At 37.9% G+C, this 17,778-nt stretch overlaps 1 protein-coding gene across 1 annotated transcript in view; it reads right to left on the bottom strand.

Moving 5' to 3' along the window:
* The window catches only part of SLC13A3 (solute carrier family 13 member 3), a 54,383-nt gene that overhangs the window by 10,889 nt on the left and 25,716 nt on the right, over positions 1–17,778 (bottom strand). Inside the window, exons 4-9 of the mRNA XM_034413852.3 lie at positions 13,581–13,647; positions 10,409–10,594; positions 9,814–9,939; positions 7,443–7,538; positions 4,458–4,562; positions 2,810–2,907 (exon numbers count right to left, since the gene is read on the bottom strand). Of these exons, the coding sequence (XP_034269743.1) occupies positions 2,810–2,907; positions 4,458–4,562; positions 7,443–7,538; positions 9,814–9,939; positions 10,409–10,594; positions 13,581–13,647 (678 nt within the window). The remainder of the gene's footprint in view (positions 1–2,809; positions 2,908–4,457; positions 4,563–7,442; positions 7,539–9,813; positions 9,940–10,408; positions 10,595–13,580; positions 13,648–17,778) is intronic.

Here is a 17,778-nt window from a genome sequence, read left to right as displayed (position 1 = left end):
ACCTGACTATCTGATAGGATACCAGATAGTAAACCTATCACTATGATATATAAGAGCATTTTTTACTGAAACAACTTCAGTTTATGCAAAACGTGGATCAGAAAATCTACCATGTTGCAATTTCTGGTCAAACATAGCATGAATACATGTGTAATTAGATAAATACACTTCTTCCAGTAAATGTGATTCGTCACTTGCTGCAGAGAAAAAATGGAGAAATCCAACTAATTCAATATGTAATCTTATCCTTTCAGTCAAATACTGTATATTTTAGTATGTAGTGTGCAGAAATGCTGTAACTTCAATATTTATCTGGTGACCTTTGTCTATGCAAATATCAGAATAGAAATATTGAATATGTATGAGCAACATTTTTACATTTGTCTTTGAAATCACTTTTTTGGCTTTGCTTTTATCATTTGCTTATTGCTTATTTGCCATTATTTGGTTTTGAACTTGATGTTTTCTTTGCTTCAAATAAAAAAGTATTTTAAAAATCTAATGCCCATTCAGTGGGCATTTAAAAAAATAGTTCGCACTTTGGATCTAGAGGGTTAATTTTCTACTCACAGTTCAAACATAACACTTAGGGCAACAAATAATCCAAACCTTATCAGTAAAGGTTTATAAATGGATTTTTGCAAGGCAAGGCATCCTGTTACCTAAGAGAATTCTTATTACTAGAGTAAGCACATTTATGTATTTGTGTATTTATTTGTCCAATTTATATCCATCTCGCAAAACAATTGAAATAGCTGTTTTGTGTCATTACTACAATTCTCCCTTATCCTGAGGACAAAGTTAGCCAAGTCACATGATTTTCTGCAACACTGCCTTTATATTAATTATCCAAATGTCAGGTGCTTTTGGAAAGAAAGGCAAGAAAGAAAGAAAGGCAAACAATTATATTTGGGGAACTAAAGGAAGGATCTTCAAAAGCCATTACTTCCATTGTCATCCACAGTCTGTGCTGAAAAGAGCAGAGAACTTGGTGCTTTGTGGTGAACAGGGAAATTGGCATCTGACAGAACACATTATCAATGAATCCACTGTCATTGACAGTCACCCCTTCTGGATCTTCATTGTTCTTCCCTCCTCAAGATTCTTTAAAGCAAACTTCGGAGGATAATTAGAACTGCAGGAAAAACAATTGCTATCAACCTGCATTCCATTGAGGACCTGTATACTGCACAAGTCAAAAAGAGGGCTGTGAAAATATTTACAGACCCCTTGCATCCTGGACATAAATTGTTTCAACTCCTACCCTCAAAACAACGCTATAGAGCACTGCACACCAGAACAACTAGACACAAGAACAGTTTTTTCCCAAATGCCATCGCTCTGCTAAACAAATAATTCCCTCAACATTGTCAAACTAGTTATTAAGTCTGCACTACTACTAATCTTCTCATCATTCCTATCACCCATCTCCTCCCACTTATGACTGTATGACTGTAACCTTGTTGCTGGTATCCTTAAGATTTATATTGACTGTTTCCCTAGGACTATCATTAAGTGTTGTACTTTATGATTCTTGATGAATGTATCTTTTCTTTTAAGTATACTGAGAGTGTATGCACCAAAGACAAATTCCTTGTGTGTCCAATCACACTTGGCCAATAAAGAATTCTATTCTATTCTATTGAGTGTGCATAACATCTGCCTACTAATAAAGGAGAATATTTGTAGCAGTGGTGGGATTAAAAAAAAATTACTACCAGATCTGTGGACGTGGCATGGCTTGGTGGGCATGGCATGGCATAGCTTGGTGGACGAGGCAGGGGAAGGATACTGTAAAATTTCCATTCCCACCCCGCTCCAGGGGAAGGTTACTGCAAAATCCCCATTTCCTCCCGATCAGCTGGGACTCGGGAGGCAGAGACTAGATGGGGGCGGGGCCAGTCAGAAGTGGTATTTATCGATTCTCCGAACTACTCAAAATTTCCGCTACCGGTTCTCCAGAACTGGTCAGAACCTGCTGAATACCACCTCTGATTTGAGCTCAAGGTTGAAATGAGGGATCCTTGGTGTTCTCTGAGCTTGCTTGTTTTCTTGCAGATGTTTCATTACCCTCACTAGGTAACAACAGTGCTAGTAAGGAGTGCTGTTTGTTGTCAGTTGATATTCTGGTGTCTTGCCTGTCTGTGTGGGAAGGGGCAGTTTTAGGGATTAGGGATCTGGACCCTAACCCTAACCTGTTGGGCTGTTTACTAATGGCTCTTTGGCAGTTTCCTGATTGGGGTATTGCTATAATGCCAAAGAGCAAGCTCAGAGAGTACCATGGATCCTTCATAACATCTGCCTATATTTCTTTAAGCCAAATTAGGTCCCACCTCTCCCCCCACCCCCGGATCACATTATAGAAGGCAACCATGTGATCCTGGGGGAAGATATAGTTGTTTTCAAAGTTCTGAAAGGTGCTATGTGAAAGCCTCTGTGTACTCCAAGGCAGGGGTCTCCAACCTTGGCAACTTTAAGACTTGTGGACTTCAACTCCCAGAATCCCTCAGCCAGCTTTGGGAGTTGAAGTCCACAAGTCTTAAAGTTGTCAAGATTGGAGACCCCTGCTCCAAGGCACCCTTTTCCTATCCAGTCCAAAGTGAGGCACTAATATCAATAAGTGTTTTCCCTCATCCCTCTTTGCCTAACTGAATATTTTTAATACTCTATAGGATAAATGAGTTTTAAAAAGAGAAACGTATCAGTCAACCTTTTCTATAGGCCTGTGGAAGCCAGTGTTACAATACACTCTAGAGAGAATTTAAAAATATGAGACCTGAGAACAAACTTTGGTAAACCAGCAATTTACCTTTTAGATCAAACCACCATTTAAGAGATGGCTTTTTCGCTGGGAAGAAGAACAGTATTGTCACTATTGTGATTCCAGTAACTGCATCTGAGACAAACCTAACAGAAATGGAAAGAAGATTCTACGTAAGCGAACCAGATTTTATCAAAGAATAAGTTCATGAACATTTACAGTTTATAATTATTTTTAAAAAACCCTGCAAATTACTGCCCTAAATTAGAAAATTAATTGGAACCTAAAATTACAAATTGGAGAAAGCATGAGAAGTAGCCTTTATTTTTTTAAATCAAGACTAGTTTTTAATCATTGAGTGATTATTGATAACTGACCAATTATAGGGTACAATAATTGAAATAATCATATTCTAAAATGAAGAGAGAAAGGGCTATTTCACCAGCTACAGACCAAATAATTTCAGAGTCAGATACTGTATATCCAGGAGAACTGATGAAGATACCTTGTTGGACCTGGAAGAGTAGGATGGACTGTAGTGATAGGTGATCCTGAAAGTAATGTAGATGTAGAACATTGAAACACCCCACCCCCCATTTTGATCTGGATTTAAAAATTAAGTGCAACAATGCAGCTGTTTCAACACAGGGAGGAAGTGGAACTTCTGAGTTAGACTAAGCACATCTTTTAAAAGAGCATGATTAAAAAAATAAAAAATAAAAACCACTTCTGAAAAAGTCAGGTAAACATCTAAATCATGGCCCTGTCCAAGTTCATGATGAAAATTGAAACACCCTCCCTACAAATATTAACTGTGGTCCTTTGTCAGCATTTGCTCTGAGACCTTAAGCAAAAGTCCTTCAAACTTCTAGACAATTAAAAACTCTAGATATTGAATTGGATATATTAGGTATTTAATTTCCATGTAAAGTATGTGTCCTACAATAGAACCATTATCTAAGAGGAAGTAAAAAAGAAAAAACTTATGACCTTTTCCTCTGATACATGAAATATGAGAGTTTTCACTAATATGATGGTGCCCTATGGGTCTAATGAGATATAATTTCCATCTTTCTGCAACAGAAGAAGGCAGATCTGGGAACTTCAACTAAAGCATGATCAAAATTTGGCATTGCATAATCTCTTAAATGCAGAAAAAAGATTTAAAATGCAATGCATGCTGTTTTTGAAGCAAATTGAGAAATCAGTGGATTATACAATTCAATAAAGTTTATAAACAGCATTATCAGAGGAAAAGAGTATGATTTTTCTATGTATTCTTGAAAATTGGAAGCATGTTCTCACTTTTTAAATAACCACACAGCTACATTAACCTGATAGATATTTTACAACAAAATTGTCTTTGTTGTTATTGTTAAACTCAAGTTAGGATGACTTTTTCAAGAAATATATGAACCAGTGGTGGGTTTCTACCGGTTCGCCCCAGTTTGGGGCGAACTGGTAACGGCAGTGGCGGGAGGCTCCGCCCACCCACCCGGACATCATCATGGATGCGCTGCGCATGTGCAGAAGGTTCTGCGCACGCGCACGCTCACAATTCCAAACCATAGTGAAGGTAAGTGAAAGCCACTACTGATATGAACATTTGGTCCAATTTTCCATTCAATATAGGACAGAATTCCTAAATCTCTTATTTACTTAAATGAGTTTGAATAAACTAAAAATAAAAGCTTACCCTGGTTTGAATAAGCTTGCCCAACCTGTTATGAATTTTGGATCTCTGGAGAATAGCAGGATGGCAAATAAACAGAAGAGAACAAATACTGCCTGCTCTGCAAACCTGTATTGGAATAAAATTAAGTTAAGCACTTAACTTAAATAATTGCCTGAAGTTTAAGTTCAGTTAGAAGTAGCAGATGGTAGGAAACATGAAGAGGAACAAATAATTTAAGGTGTTTTTTTATGTGAAAGGCAAAAAAATGCAGGAGAAACCTACAAAATGAATATAACTCCAAATGTTATTTATCTGTTATGTAACACATATCATATAACCTGAGTCAGTTTTGTTTATTGGACTAGCATGGGTCAGTCTGAGCTCTTATCTTGCTTTAAGCGTGAAGCCAACTGGGTGATTTTGGCCAGTCACTTTCTCTTAGTTATAAGGAGAAGGCAGTGGAAAATCACTTCTGAAAATGTTGCCAAGAAACCTGCAGCAATTTCCCCATTTAATTGCCAAGAGCCACTACACTTCTTATTTGAATCTTGGTTGTAGATAAGCATGGATATAAACTATCTCCAGGCATTCAAATAAATGAATATCGGTACAAACAAACATGAATTTTCCTCACACACACACTTCCATTCTATTTGAGGAACTAATGTCTGAAATGTCTAATGTATATTTGGAAGGTCTTGAGTAGACAGCAGTAGCCGATCAGGGCTGATTGTGAAAAACATAAGCAGAGCCAGACTTGAGTAGTATTTAAATGAATGATCGCTGAGAAATGCTGTATATAACTGTTTAGACAAGATTAGGAAGTCAAAAACATTCCAGAAGAAGGCATCAGCAATCTACTTCCATACTATTGCCAAGACGCATTAATGGATATGTCTAGGAAGCTAAACTGAGTCTTGCCTATATTTATATCTGAAATATGTTTGTCATGATGTCCCATACCTTGGTTATATTCACCTTAAATTATTGTCATGTGTTTAGGGGCATGAGACTGCCTCTGAAGGTAGTTCAGAGATTACAGTAGATACAGAATAGGGTACAAATATGCTTGTGGCAATGAAGATATTCTTGTATTGATTACATTGGCTGCTTATTGCTTCCCTTCACAATTCAAAGCAATGTTTTTGAGCTTTAAAAACGTCAGTGTATGAGCCTGCCCATATTTTAAGAATGGGTTGGAAGACTTATTCTCTGCCTAGACAGCGAGAACTGATAAATTGGCAGGTACAGATAAATTTGGTGCATTAAATCATCTTGGTGCATTTTTATGTGTACATTTTTAACCTATATTTTCAAATGCTTTGTGATTTATACATCAGTGGCTGGTGATAGTACCCTGAAAGGTGAACTTTGTTTTTCAATAAATAGATTTTGTATACATGAAGACTATGTTTCAAAATTCAAACAGGAGTATAGCATATAATGATCAGAGTCAGAAGTAGACATTGTTTTGGTCCTTATGTGCATTGTTTTCCAGGAATGTGAAAACAATTTATATTTAATTTGGTTACGTTAAATACAACACTGTGTACTAAAAGTCTAATTTTATAATCAGTTAAAATCTCAGCCTTTGGATGCTGAGAAGGGAGCAGAATGGAAAGCTACTTCATAATGAGTATTTAAAAGGAGTTTCATTACTAAACAACCATAGCATCAAAAAGCACTCTAAAGGCAACCAAAGCATCAAAAGCAAATAAATAAATAAAAGCAGAAAACCATCAATAGATTTAAGGAAAGAAACAAGAAACAGAAGCGATTTCAAAGAAATCTGGAATTGCTAATCAAATTGGCAGGGGCTGGTTTAATGGAGTTTTTATATTCTTAAAACAGTAAAAAGCCTTTGATTTTTACAGTGACACTTTGCAGGTTCCTGATGTATAATCACTTGAATGGTGGAGCAGGAGACTAATTTCTTGCATAACCATCTCTTAATGATGAAATCTTATCAGCATCTTTTCAGGCAACCTGTCCTACCTTATTTTGCAGTATCTATGCAATATCTATACGCAGATTTTTAAAAGTCAAGTTTAAAAAGGTAAAAGTATAACACAAAAACAAAACAAAAAATCTGAGGAAAGTGAACAAATTAAAAAGATTGTCTGGCTTTTTCTGAAAATGCCCTTTTGATTGTTCTATCTGAGAATACATAAATATAGGTACAATACGCAACAACGGAGCCTGCATGAGCTAACTACCTTATTAAGAAAAAAAGTGAAAGCAATGGGCTCCATAAATAATTTATAGAACAGCCCTCTAATTATGTGGGCTGAAGTTTTTCAGCTTTTGTGATCATTATATAAAAGATAATTCATGAAGGACATCCTTTATTGCTCTGTGGGATCATTCTTGAGTGCCTGAGCTACAAATTTTCAAAACTCAGAAGACTAGCTAATTAAAGAATTAGCTCACTCTTTACTTAAATAATTTAGCAGAGATAATTAAACACAACAACAGCGACAATATTTCAAATGGATTCTGTCATTTGAAATCTGGTCTCGAAGCATGGCTCCAACTAAGCATTCTTGATCAATGAAAAGAAGACATTAAAATAGAAACAAAACAGCTATAGGAGAATGTGTATTTCATGAACATTCTTATCGCTACAGTGATTTTTCTTGTAAAAGAGTTAAGTACAGCTGTTGACATACGTTGAAATCTGAAATTTATGAAAAATCCCCATTATTAGATGACAGTACTGACATTAGAATTAAATTAATTCTAGAGTCCTTAGTTCTAACCTAGATGTACAGTCATAAACAAAGACCTTTAAACACATACTGCACATAAAAAATAGACAGGGCTTCCAATGCATCATCTCAACCACCATTATAACTCTTTTGACCAAAACCTGCAGATATCTCTGATGTTAAATGGGACTGAATAGAAATGTTACCATTATAATATGCATCTATTTGATATCTCATGTCCTTTCCTAATAATTTCATCTTCTTTTTTGTGATGTTTGTTATTCTCATTGTGACTTACTTTATCGGTCCCAGTTTCTCATAGTCTTCCGTTATAACTGCCCGAGCTCTGCCTTCTGCATCAGCTCTTATCTCCGATTTTTTCTTTTTGCAGTCTCTGAAAATCGGAAAAGTGGGTGGGGGGAGTTGCTCAGTTTAAGTTGTGTAGCCATTTCTCCAGATCATCCACAATATTTATTGTAAGATCCTGGCTTGCAGAAAAGAATTCCTACTGCTGTTGATTAATATAATTCTATTTTCTGATTTCTGTGTTTTTAAAATTTTGGCTGATTATTTGTTAACATTTTGTTAAATTTGTTTTAACTTTAGAGGAAAATAGGTTATATGTCTAAGAGATACTTTTGAATGACAATTCTGTCATGCCATGACAGTACACTATTTACTGACTATATTCAGCATCACTGGGGCATTTTAAAGAATATATTATCATTATTTTAGCAGCCAAATGACTTTTTAAAAGGTTCCGTTCAATACCTATGAAGTCCTGTTTCTGAGAAAGAATTATAAAGAAAGTACCACTATGAAGAAGATGCAAAGTTTAGACTTGTCTGCCTGGACATAGGTACATGTGATCATCTGTTGAGAATGTTCATCTTGGCATTTTTGACAAATGCCAATTATAAAACTAGAAAGAGTTAAAAATAATATTTATAATATGGGTGGAAATGGTTGAGAATTTCCACAAAATGTGGCAAACAAAATGTTCTTTAAAACAATGTGAGAATGGAGTTTAAGTAGCTATCATGTTCCAGGTACATTGTAAGAAACTCAAGATTTTTGTATTTTTAGTTAGTAAAATAATTGAACATCTTTCTTTTCTCCTATCAGTAAGCAGCAAAAATACTTGTATATGCAAAAAAATAAAAATAAAAATAAAGAATCAGCCTCCCCAGTTGTAAAAAGAATGTCACTGTCATATAAAAACTATATTCACAAATCTCTAATCTTCTGCACCTATGCATTATCTCTGTGCATTGAAGGACTTCCTATTTCAGATTAGTAGATTTCTCACTTTATCACAAAGTTGCTCCATTTCAAAGAGATTTCTCACAGTTTCCAGCTAGCCTAGCTACAGTGCATTCAGAAAGTATTCAGACCCCCCACTTCACTTTTGTCAATTTTGTTTTCCTGCAGCGTCATTCTAGTTGTTGACATTCTTTTTTTTTTCTCATTAATCTACACTCAGAACCCCATAATGACAAAGTGAAAACAGAATTTTAGATATGTCTGTAAATTTATTAAAAAGAAAAAAAAAACTTTTGGGAAAGAATATGTGAATGGCAAATTACGTTATTTTATAATAGAGATTATTTTACATATAGCATTATTTAAAATACAGATATTCCATTATCATAATCTTCATCACCTCATCTTGGCAGTGAAAGCAGTTAACATAAAAAAATAAAATGTCAAGAAAACCAAATTAAAAACTAGCTCAGACATCTTATCCTGTGCTATGAGCAGATTACTATTATAATTATTATCTTTAAAGTTTAGAAAATACTCTTTTGAAATGTCCCTGAATTCCTTAGAAATGCCTTCAATTTGAAAGCAAATGAAGAAGGCATCAGTGGAGATGAGAAGAGGATGTTGTAAGTACCCAGATTACAAAAGGTTTACAATAAAACAGTTACCAATTAACAAATTGTGTAATGAAATCACTGAAGTTTAATCCTTGTCAAATGTAACATGCCCTGGTCCAAATATCCAGGGAGATACTTTAACTCTAATTCTGCAAAACCACTGAAGCTTGAAAGAAGGAAAAACCCACAAGCTTTTTTACTTTCGTAAAATGTGAATATCTACTGTTATCACAGTACATTTAAAGAAAACCAATAAGTACAAGAACAGAACATTTCTTCTAGTTACTGAATATTCAACTGTTTTTTTAAAAAAATACTTGTCTTTGAACCCTATATTCATTACAGCAAATTAATGAAACTCCCTGCAGCTCTCAACAAAACTATGTCAACATCAGTTTCAGAATTTTTAATCATGATGGAAGAATAAGTGTAGAAGTGTAGAGAACTCTTCCAGGATTAGTAAAAAGGCTGGAAGAGAAATATCTTTACAACTTCCACTTCCCAGTTGAAATATCTTGTTCTCTATCTTTTGCTGGTAATGGACATTTCCAGTTTTAAAAGTCAGCATATTTAGGAACAAAGGACACAAACCCCATTGTATAAACAAAAATGATTTTAAAAAATGAAGGACATTACAGAAAATAATATGAATGAAAACAGGTTGAATATACATTCAACTTAAAGATGTCCCTTGTTCCAACTTTTGGATGAATACCCAGTTAAAGTAATTATTTCAACTGCAAATGAAAACAAATTCAAATTATACATATAACTCTGATGTAACCATACCTTAAGCTAATGCATCCATAAAGGAAGCATATCCAGAGCCATCCAAGAAAAAGGAAAAGTACCATTAAGGGAAAGGCAAACACAAACCAAGAGCCAAAGTTCACAACATCACATCCTGGAAAATAACTTAGAGAAAGAAAAAGACCAATTAATACAAAGTGGAGAAAATATCTTTGAATACATTTGAAATATGAAATATATAACCAACACAATATGTCTTACAACCTTCTAAAACCAATTTATAAAATGCAGTTAATAAAAGATTAGCCACGATTATCTGAATTTTTTCTACATTCTCTAGGAAAATGCTACTCAACAGTCCCTAACTTCGCAATTCCTGACACACACACTGACTGACTTCATAGAATTAATTTATGCTGTATTTATTAAACATTTTTCAATAGGTCACAATAAGTTGGTTCACCCATCTGGAGACACAAAACATAGTGGCTGAATTCACATAATATAATAAGCCAATATCAAAAAGTCACATTGTGCATTGTGTGAACCTGACCAATATCTGAAGATTTCCTATTATCGTTGCCAGTGTTGTTTTCTACAAATACCAGATGCCCAACTCTGACAAAAACTGTACCTCTTTAACTGTCCTGAAAGAATGAGATTCGGGGCTGTCCCAGTCAGTGTTGCTGTTCCACCAATACTAGCAGCATAAGGGATAGAAATCAGAAATGCTTTCCATACATTTGCCTTGTATTGTTCTTCCTTCATTGCATCCACGGAAATGTCAACTGTGACTTCCTTCTCTTCAGTCATGTCTTTCCTTCAAAACATTCAAAATAAAAATATAGCATTTGAAATAAGTTTTTGCTTATAGGTCTACTGTTACCTTCAGAGAGGAATATTTGGGGCACTTTGTATATTATAAGTAATGGGATTAATTCTTCTGCAAAAGGGTAAGGCCTCTATGGGTACAGGTTGGATTAAGTTTGAAGCAGCAATAGATTGCACCAGTGGCGCCCAATGTTTTAATTAATTTTAACCTTTTTGTTTAGGATTGTGACCATCTTTTAAGTAGATGAAAAATAAAAACAGTACCAACTCTACATTTAATACAGAGATGGGAATGCGATCATGGGACACACTCAATATTTTTGGAAGGATGACATTATAATGTAAAGTGGTTGAAGCTATTTTATATGAACAAGAAGACTTAGACTAGGGTTCCCCCCGCCCCATTTTGACCATCCCTGCATTTAAGGTATATAGAAGATGAAAAATCAGAAGACACAACTTTTCTTTCTCCCGCATGACAAGTCCTTTGTTTTTTATCTTTTATGCAAGTATGAAAAATACCTAAATTCTGGATGTTTGTTTCCTTTAAAGACAAAAGGAGAAAAGTTAACTAGATGGGCCATAAACTTAGTGTCAGAACATGCACTTAACTTGCAGAGGGCTCAAGGTTCAATCTTTAACATTTACTGTAAAAAGAAATAAAAGACCCCTTGCCTAAGAGTAAGGAATGTTTGCCAGAAGGAACAGAAGACGCTGCCTCATACACAATAGGCATAGTCATAGTTGAATCATAGGCGAACTATAGACTAGGTCCATTTGTCCAACACAATCAACGCTGATTTGCAGAACTTTCTCAAGTTTTTAGGAAGGGATCTTTCCCAACTCAGTCTGGAGATGCCCAATATCCTTATTACATATAGCCTTGTTGAACAATGCCTTTGTTGGATTTTGTGTAAAACGACTATTTAACAGATTTAACAATACATGTGTGAACCTGCTTTCCTTTCCATTTTCTTATACTGGCATAGCAAAAAAGTAAGTTTTGCTTCCATTTCCAATTAATTACAGCATTGTTCTTATTGTTTGTATCAACTGTAGTTGATTTGAACTAAAATTTAATCAAGGTAACACAATTTTTTTAGTTCTGGAGGCCACTGTAGTAGCCACAGTTACCAACATTGCATTGCACCTTCCCAACAAATCTCCCCTTCTCCCCAATGCAGAAGCCTTTTATTCCAATCAGACAAACAAATGACGGAAGGACTGTGGTGTGATGCTATCCCACCATTATAATTATACTTGGTATCCTGATATAGGCAGTTCCCTTCTGACAGATAATTGACCGGAAAAAACATAGTACCATTACAGCAGTCTCCCTTTCTACTGATTGAATTCCATATGGAGAAAAGAGAAATCTCTTTAGCAGTTTTCCAACTGGTGGGAGAAGGGAAAAAGGCTGAGCACCAAAGAATGGAGGCCTTTGAACTATGGTGCTAGAGAAGACTCCTGAGAGTCCCTTGGACTGCAAGGCAATCAAACCAGTCACTCCTAGAGGAGATCAATCCTGACTGCTCTTTAGAAAGCCAAATCCTGAAGCTGAAACTGAAATACTTTGGCCACCTAATGAGAAGGAAGGACTCATTGAAGAAGAGCCTAATGCTGGGAAAGATTGAGGGCAAAAGAAGAAAGGGACGACGAGAGAACGAGGTGACTGGATGGAGTCACTGAAGCAGTAGGCATGAGCTTAAATGGACTCCAGAGGATGGTAGAGGATAGGAAGGCCTGGAGGAACGTTGTCCATGGGGTCACGATGGGTTGGACACAACTTTGCAACTAACAAGAATATGAGGACTTGGAGACACTAAACTGCATCTATTTTTTAAAAAACTAAAAGATTCCCCAGGACTACAACCATATTTTAATCTAGGCTAAACCACTACTAAAACTAAACATAATTAATCTTGGTCAGGAGGACATCCTGATAAACAGCTGCTCCTTGAAAATGGAAGCAGGTGGTTTTCTCCTTGCAACCCTATCAAAGGAAAATGGAAGAAAGCATACCCAAACCCCAAATTCTCTTTCCAGATTTCTCAAAAAGGATCATCCAGATGTATGGAACAATAACCCAGGATTCTGGTGCTGTTGAGAACTGTGGGAACTGCGATCTGCAAGCAGTATCTAGAAATGCTACTAATGAGGACTGGTGTGCTATAGATGAGTAGATATATTGCACAGAACTACAAAAACATATATAGAAAGATCTTCCCCGTATAGCACCTTGGAATCCTACCCTCACTATAAATTCATCCCCAGATCCAAACCCTCGGTGTCTTCTTACCATCTTTTTGCATCAAAATCTGTGCTTGTTTCTCAACTATGTAGGTTCTTGTCCAGGGGTGGGTTCTAAATTTTTTTACTACTGGTTCTGTGGGCGTGGCTTATTTTGTGGGTGTGGCTTGGAGGTCATGTGACTAGGTGGGCATGGCTAGCTGGTCAGAGTCATTTCTGGAAGGTCCTCGCACTTACAATCAGTCCTCGCACTTACGACCCGACTCATTTGTTTGCTTTTAACACTGATCAGCTGTAGGATGGCCCTTTGAAGCCCTGCGGCAAGAGTTTAAACAGTTTTTTTCCCTCTAGTCATCACTCAGGAGGCAGCAATAGATTGGGGGTGGGACCAAATAAAAGGTAAGAATAACGTGGGGGGTGGGGGGTGGGAGGGCAGGGGGGAGAACCGGTTCGGTGACGTCATATCGTCACCGCTACCGGCTCGGCCAAACCGGACCGAACCGGGAGGAACCCACCACTGTTCTTGTCCCTTGTTTACAAAATGTCTTTCCCTACTAAGAAAATTAGAATTTCCCATCTCACCAGTTCCCCAAATCTTACAAAACATAGCAAGATGTAGAAGATTATTTTCCATAAAAACAGAGATGTATGCCTTGGATATTACTGCCAAGGAAGCAATTTGATACTTCATACAGATAGTGTCTTCCTTTTCAATAGCAACTTACTCATTAGCATTTGTCAGAAGCTGCATCTCAGTTGGCACCATGTGAAGTTTATTCTGATGTACCGAACCTAAAAAAATAAATATTTCAAAAGAGTTTTTAAATAGAACAGAAAAATGATTCTTGAAATATATTTATATTATTATCATATTTATTAAATGTGTATACAGTGTATGTGACTTGCATTGATTCCTACCATTATCAAAAAGTGGTCTTCTTTGATATCTGCTTTTCAAAAAATGGAGAAAATGCATATTCACTTCTGGACATTCATAAAATTCATCTTAGTCCACATTGAAATAAATATTGATATTCACTGCAATTATTGCATTTTTTAAAAAAGAGGGAACCTGAAATATATTGACCTGGTCCTAAGAGAATGTGCTGTTCTGATCTCAGTAGAATTGTTGCAGGCATACACGCACACATACAAATTTTACTACTAAACTATATTGCTTATACTAGAAGCAAAATACAGCCATCCTAAATTAGTAGTTTCATACTTTAGTGTTCCATTTGTAGAAGTAGAGTTGCTAGTCTCACTATGCTGCATGGAATATTACTTTTTGATTTTTTTTTTTGAGGTTCTAAGGCAGTGTTTCTCCAGTCCACCCATCTTCAAGCTTCCAAGGTTGAGAAACACTGCTCTAAGGTGAATTTAAAAGTTTGCTGAGTACCACATGGCAATTATGGCATCATAAAATGGTTCACAAATTATACTGGTTCAGATTATGATTTGGTTGCTTTTTGGTTTACGGTATTATACCACCAAGCTCAGAGAGCATCAAAGATACCACAAATATTACATTAATGTTTGTTTTGGCTTTTTTAAAAAGGAACAATAAATCTACTTGCAGTTGCATATCTACTATATCTATTTCCAAGCTCCCTGGAAACTTTTACCTCTGATGGCACCATATTCATTTTATTAATCTTATTAAGATTTTTCAAGATTCATAATTAACAAAAGTCATCTTTAACTTTGTTGCCTTTTTTTTAAGAAAAATGTACTTATTGGTATTGTACTTCTGTGAAATGCTTGTTTTCATATTTATTAGAATCTTATTAATACATTTTTTTGCAGAGGGACAGAATTAGGATCACTAGGGATTAAAATACCCTGTTGAGTCTTGATTGTAACAGAACCTGTGCTCTTTTGACCCTAAATCTTCTTGTATAAACTTTTCCACTTGGAACTGTCATCTTCTTTTACTTCTTTCTTCATATTGGGACAGACAGGATATTACAGAAAAGCACAAGGTGGACAAAGTCTATGAACCTGCTCACTCTGCTGTTGAAAGTATGTGTCTTACAGCTCAGTGAACCTGTGACTTTTGCACTGTCATGTTTTATACTTCACTATTTCACCAATCCTGGCATTCTTTCTTATTTAAGCAATAAAATGGTGTCTCAGCTCATGACTAGAACAAGAGGGAAGGAATTAAAACAATAATATACCGCAGATGCCTTTTCCATTCCACAGTACAAAGTGTATGTCTCAGACTGGGCAAATGTTGATACAATCTAGTTTTTGAGTTTGTTCAAACTATTAGGAAAAGGATTATGTTCTCTGGAACAGCAGGTCTGTAACTAAGAACTTATTGTCCTTGGCTATTTTAGATCTACTGAGGGTGGTGATTCCAGGAAGGATTGTCTTAGATTATGAGTGAACACGAGGTGGTTGGATCTGGCCACAGTTATCCATCCCTTGGTAGCACAGAACTCTGTTTGAGACTACCCTTGAAGAATAACAAAAACTTTAGTTAGCAAGCAGTGAAATGTCAATGGAGAGGTGGGTCCTACCTCTTCCTTCCATTGCTCCATGTAAGCATCGTGCCACTGCGCTTCCTGTATCTGAGCCCGTAAATCCACTGGTTCCTGAACCACGTAGAAAGACTCTACAGGCAACACTGTCCAAAGCGGAAGTGGGTGTTCGATGTGGGAATACTCCGAGAGCGCATCTGCCCTTTGGTTGCGACTACTGGGGATGTACGTAACATGGAAATTGAACCAGGCAAAGAAGAGGGACCACGAATCTGCCGTTGGTTCAGTTTCCAGGCGGTCTGTAGAATCTCCAAGTTTTTGTGGTCCGTCCGGACTTCAATTTGATGCCGGGCCCCCTCCAGAAGATGTCTCCAGGCCTCAAGCACCATCTTAATGGCCAGTAACTCCTTCTCCCAGATGGTATAATTGGCTCAGAAGGGTTGAGCTTCTGCGAATAATACGTGCAAGGGAAGAGGGTACCGCCGGACGTGCAGTACCCTGGAGTAACACCACTCCAACAGCAACATCCAATGTATCTGCTTCCACCACAAATGGATGGTGGGGGTCAGGATGCTTCAAGATGGACTCCTTCATGAATGCCTGTTTCAAGGCCTGGAATGCCTGCTGCTCGGAGGTAGTTCAATGAAACGGGACTTTTTTCTGCAGAAGCTGGGTGAGGGGCATGGTCAAGGAAGCAAAGCCCAAGATAAAGGTCCAATAGTAGTTGGCGAACCCGAGGAGGCGCTGGACATCCTTCACTCACCGAGGAGGTTGCCAACTATGTAAAGACTCCACCTTGCTCGGCTCCACGGCAATGCCTTCAGGAGAGATGCGATGTCCCAGGAACTCGATGGTGGACTAGAAAAACTGGCATTTCTCCAGTTTAGCATACAGGTGATGCTCCCGAAGATGTTGCAGCACCAGGCGGAGGTGCTGTTAGTGGCTTTCTCAGGAAGGAGAGTAGATCAGTATGTCATCCAAATAAATCACGACAAAATTGTCCAAGAGGTCCCTGAAAATGTCATTGATGAAATGTTGGAAGACGCGGGAACATTGGTCAGCCCAAACGGCATCACCATATACTCAAAATGTCTGTACTGGGTATCGAACACCATCTTCCATTCATCCCCAGGACGAATTCAAACAAGATTATAAGACCCACGCAGGTCCAATTTGGTGAACATGGTGTTGTGGCTCCATCCTCCGAGCCTATCTTATCGGAGGGAGAAGGCTCCGAACATGAAGGAGAGGAGTCGGCCAGGCCTCCCTCTCCAGGCCCCTCCTCTCTGGCACTGCCTCAGGTGCCGGCCGAGGAAGAGGAGATTAGCCAGCAGCCAGGTGTCTCCGATGATAGCGATGGAGGCGATCTGTCGTTCCTGGATCCATGCCAATGAAGGCGTGATAAACAGTTACAGCAGTTGAGGAGGCATGCCAGGGATTAGGCTGAGTCACTGGACCACACCCCAGAGACTATATAAGAGAGTGTGGTGGCCATTTAAGACTCTGTGACAGACAAAAACTAACTCTGGCTAGTCACTTTGAACAACGCTTAAATCTGCCGAAGGTTTCTTGTTTTGAACTGGACTATTTGCAAACTCTGCCGAAGGTTTCTTGTTTTGAACTGGACTATTTGCAAACTCTGTGTATTTCTGTTTATCTGGTGAAGGAATATTAAGTAAAAAGCACTTGGCAGTCAGTGCTCGTCTTGCTGCCAAGTTTTTGATAACAAACTGTGCGTGCCAAGTGCTTCCTTTAACCCTCGGCTGGCTGTGTGTGTGTATGTGTGTGTGTGTGGAGACGGGGACAGAACACACGGTAGCCTCCTGGAGCCGTTCCAATAGTTCAGTAATAAGGGGCAGAGGATACCAGTTGCACACTGTGATCGTGTTTAACTTGCAGTAGTCGCAACAAAGTCGCAAGTCTCTGGTCTTCTTTTTCACAAACAGGATCGGGGCAGACAGTGGCGATGATGAGGGCCAGATAAAACCCTGAGCTAAGTTTTTGTCCACAAAGTCCTGTAACGCAGCCAACTCAGGGTTCGGCAATGAATACAAACATCCCACTGGGAGTGGCGCGTCTGGAATCAAATCAATGGGGCAGTCATATGGCCAGTGCGGGGGCTGAAAACATTTGCAAAGTCCTCTAAGTCGGGGGGCAAGGACACCCCAGTTGGATCCAGCAACTGGCCTGTGCAGACTTGGCGGGGGTGGTCCACGCATGCAGGCTCAGAAAAGAGATGAAGTTCTGGGACCAGTAGATCTGCGGGTCATGTGTCCAGAGCCAAGGCAAGCCCAAGACCATAGGAAAATGAAGGCCAGAGGTAATATAAAATTGAATGACCTCCTCAATAGGCGCAAGGGTTGTGTGGTGGCCTTAATAGGCCCAGACAGAAGCACCCGGCCATCAATGGTCTCCACAAACATGGGAAGATCCACTG

Source organism: Pantherophis guttatus, chromosome 3 (assembly GCF_059756535.1).
Source record: "Pantherophis guttatus breed Tessera chromosome 3, ASM5975653v1, whole genome shotgun sequence".
Taxonomy (NCBI): Eukaryota; Metazoa; Chordata; class Lepidosauria; order Squamata; family Colubridae; genus Pantherophis; species Pantherophis guttatus.
The sequence above is the reverse complement of the archived record's forward strand: the minus strand, read 5'-3'. Positions and strand labels throughout refer to the sequence as shown.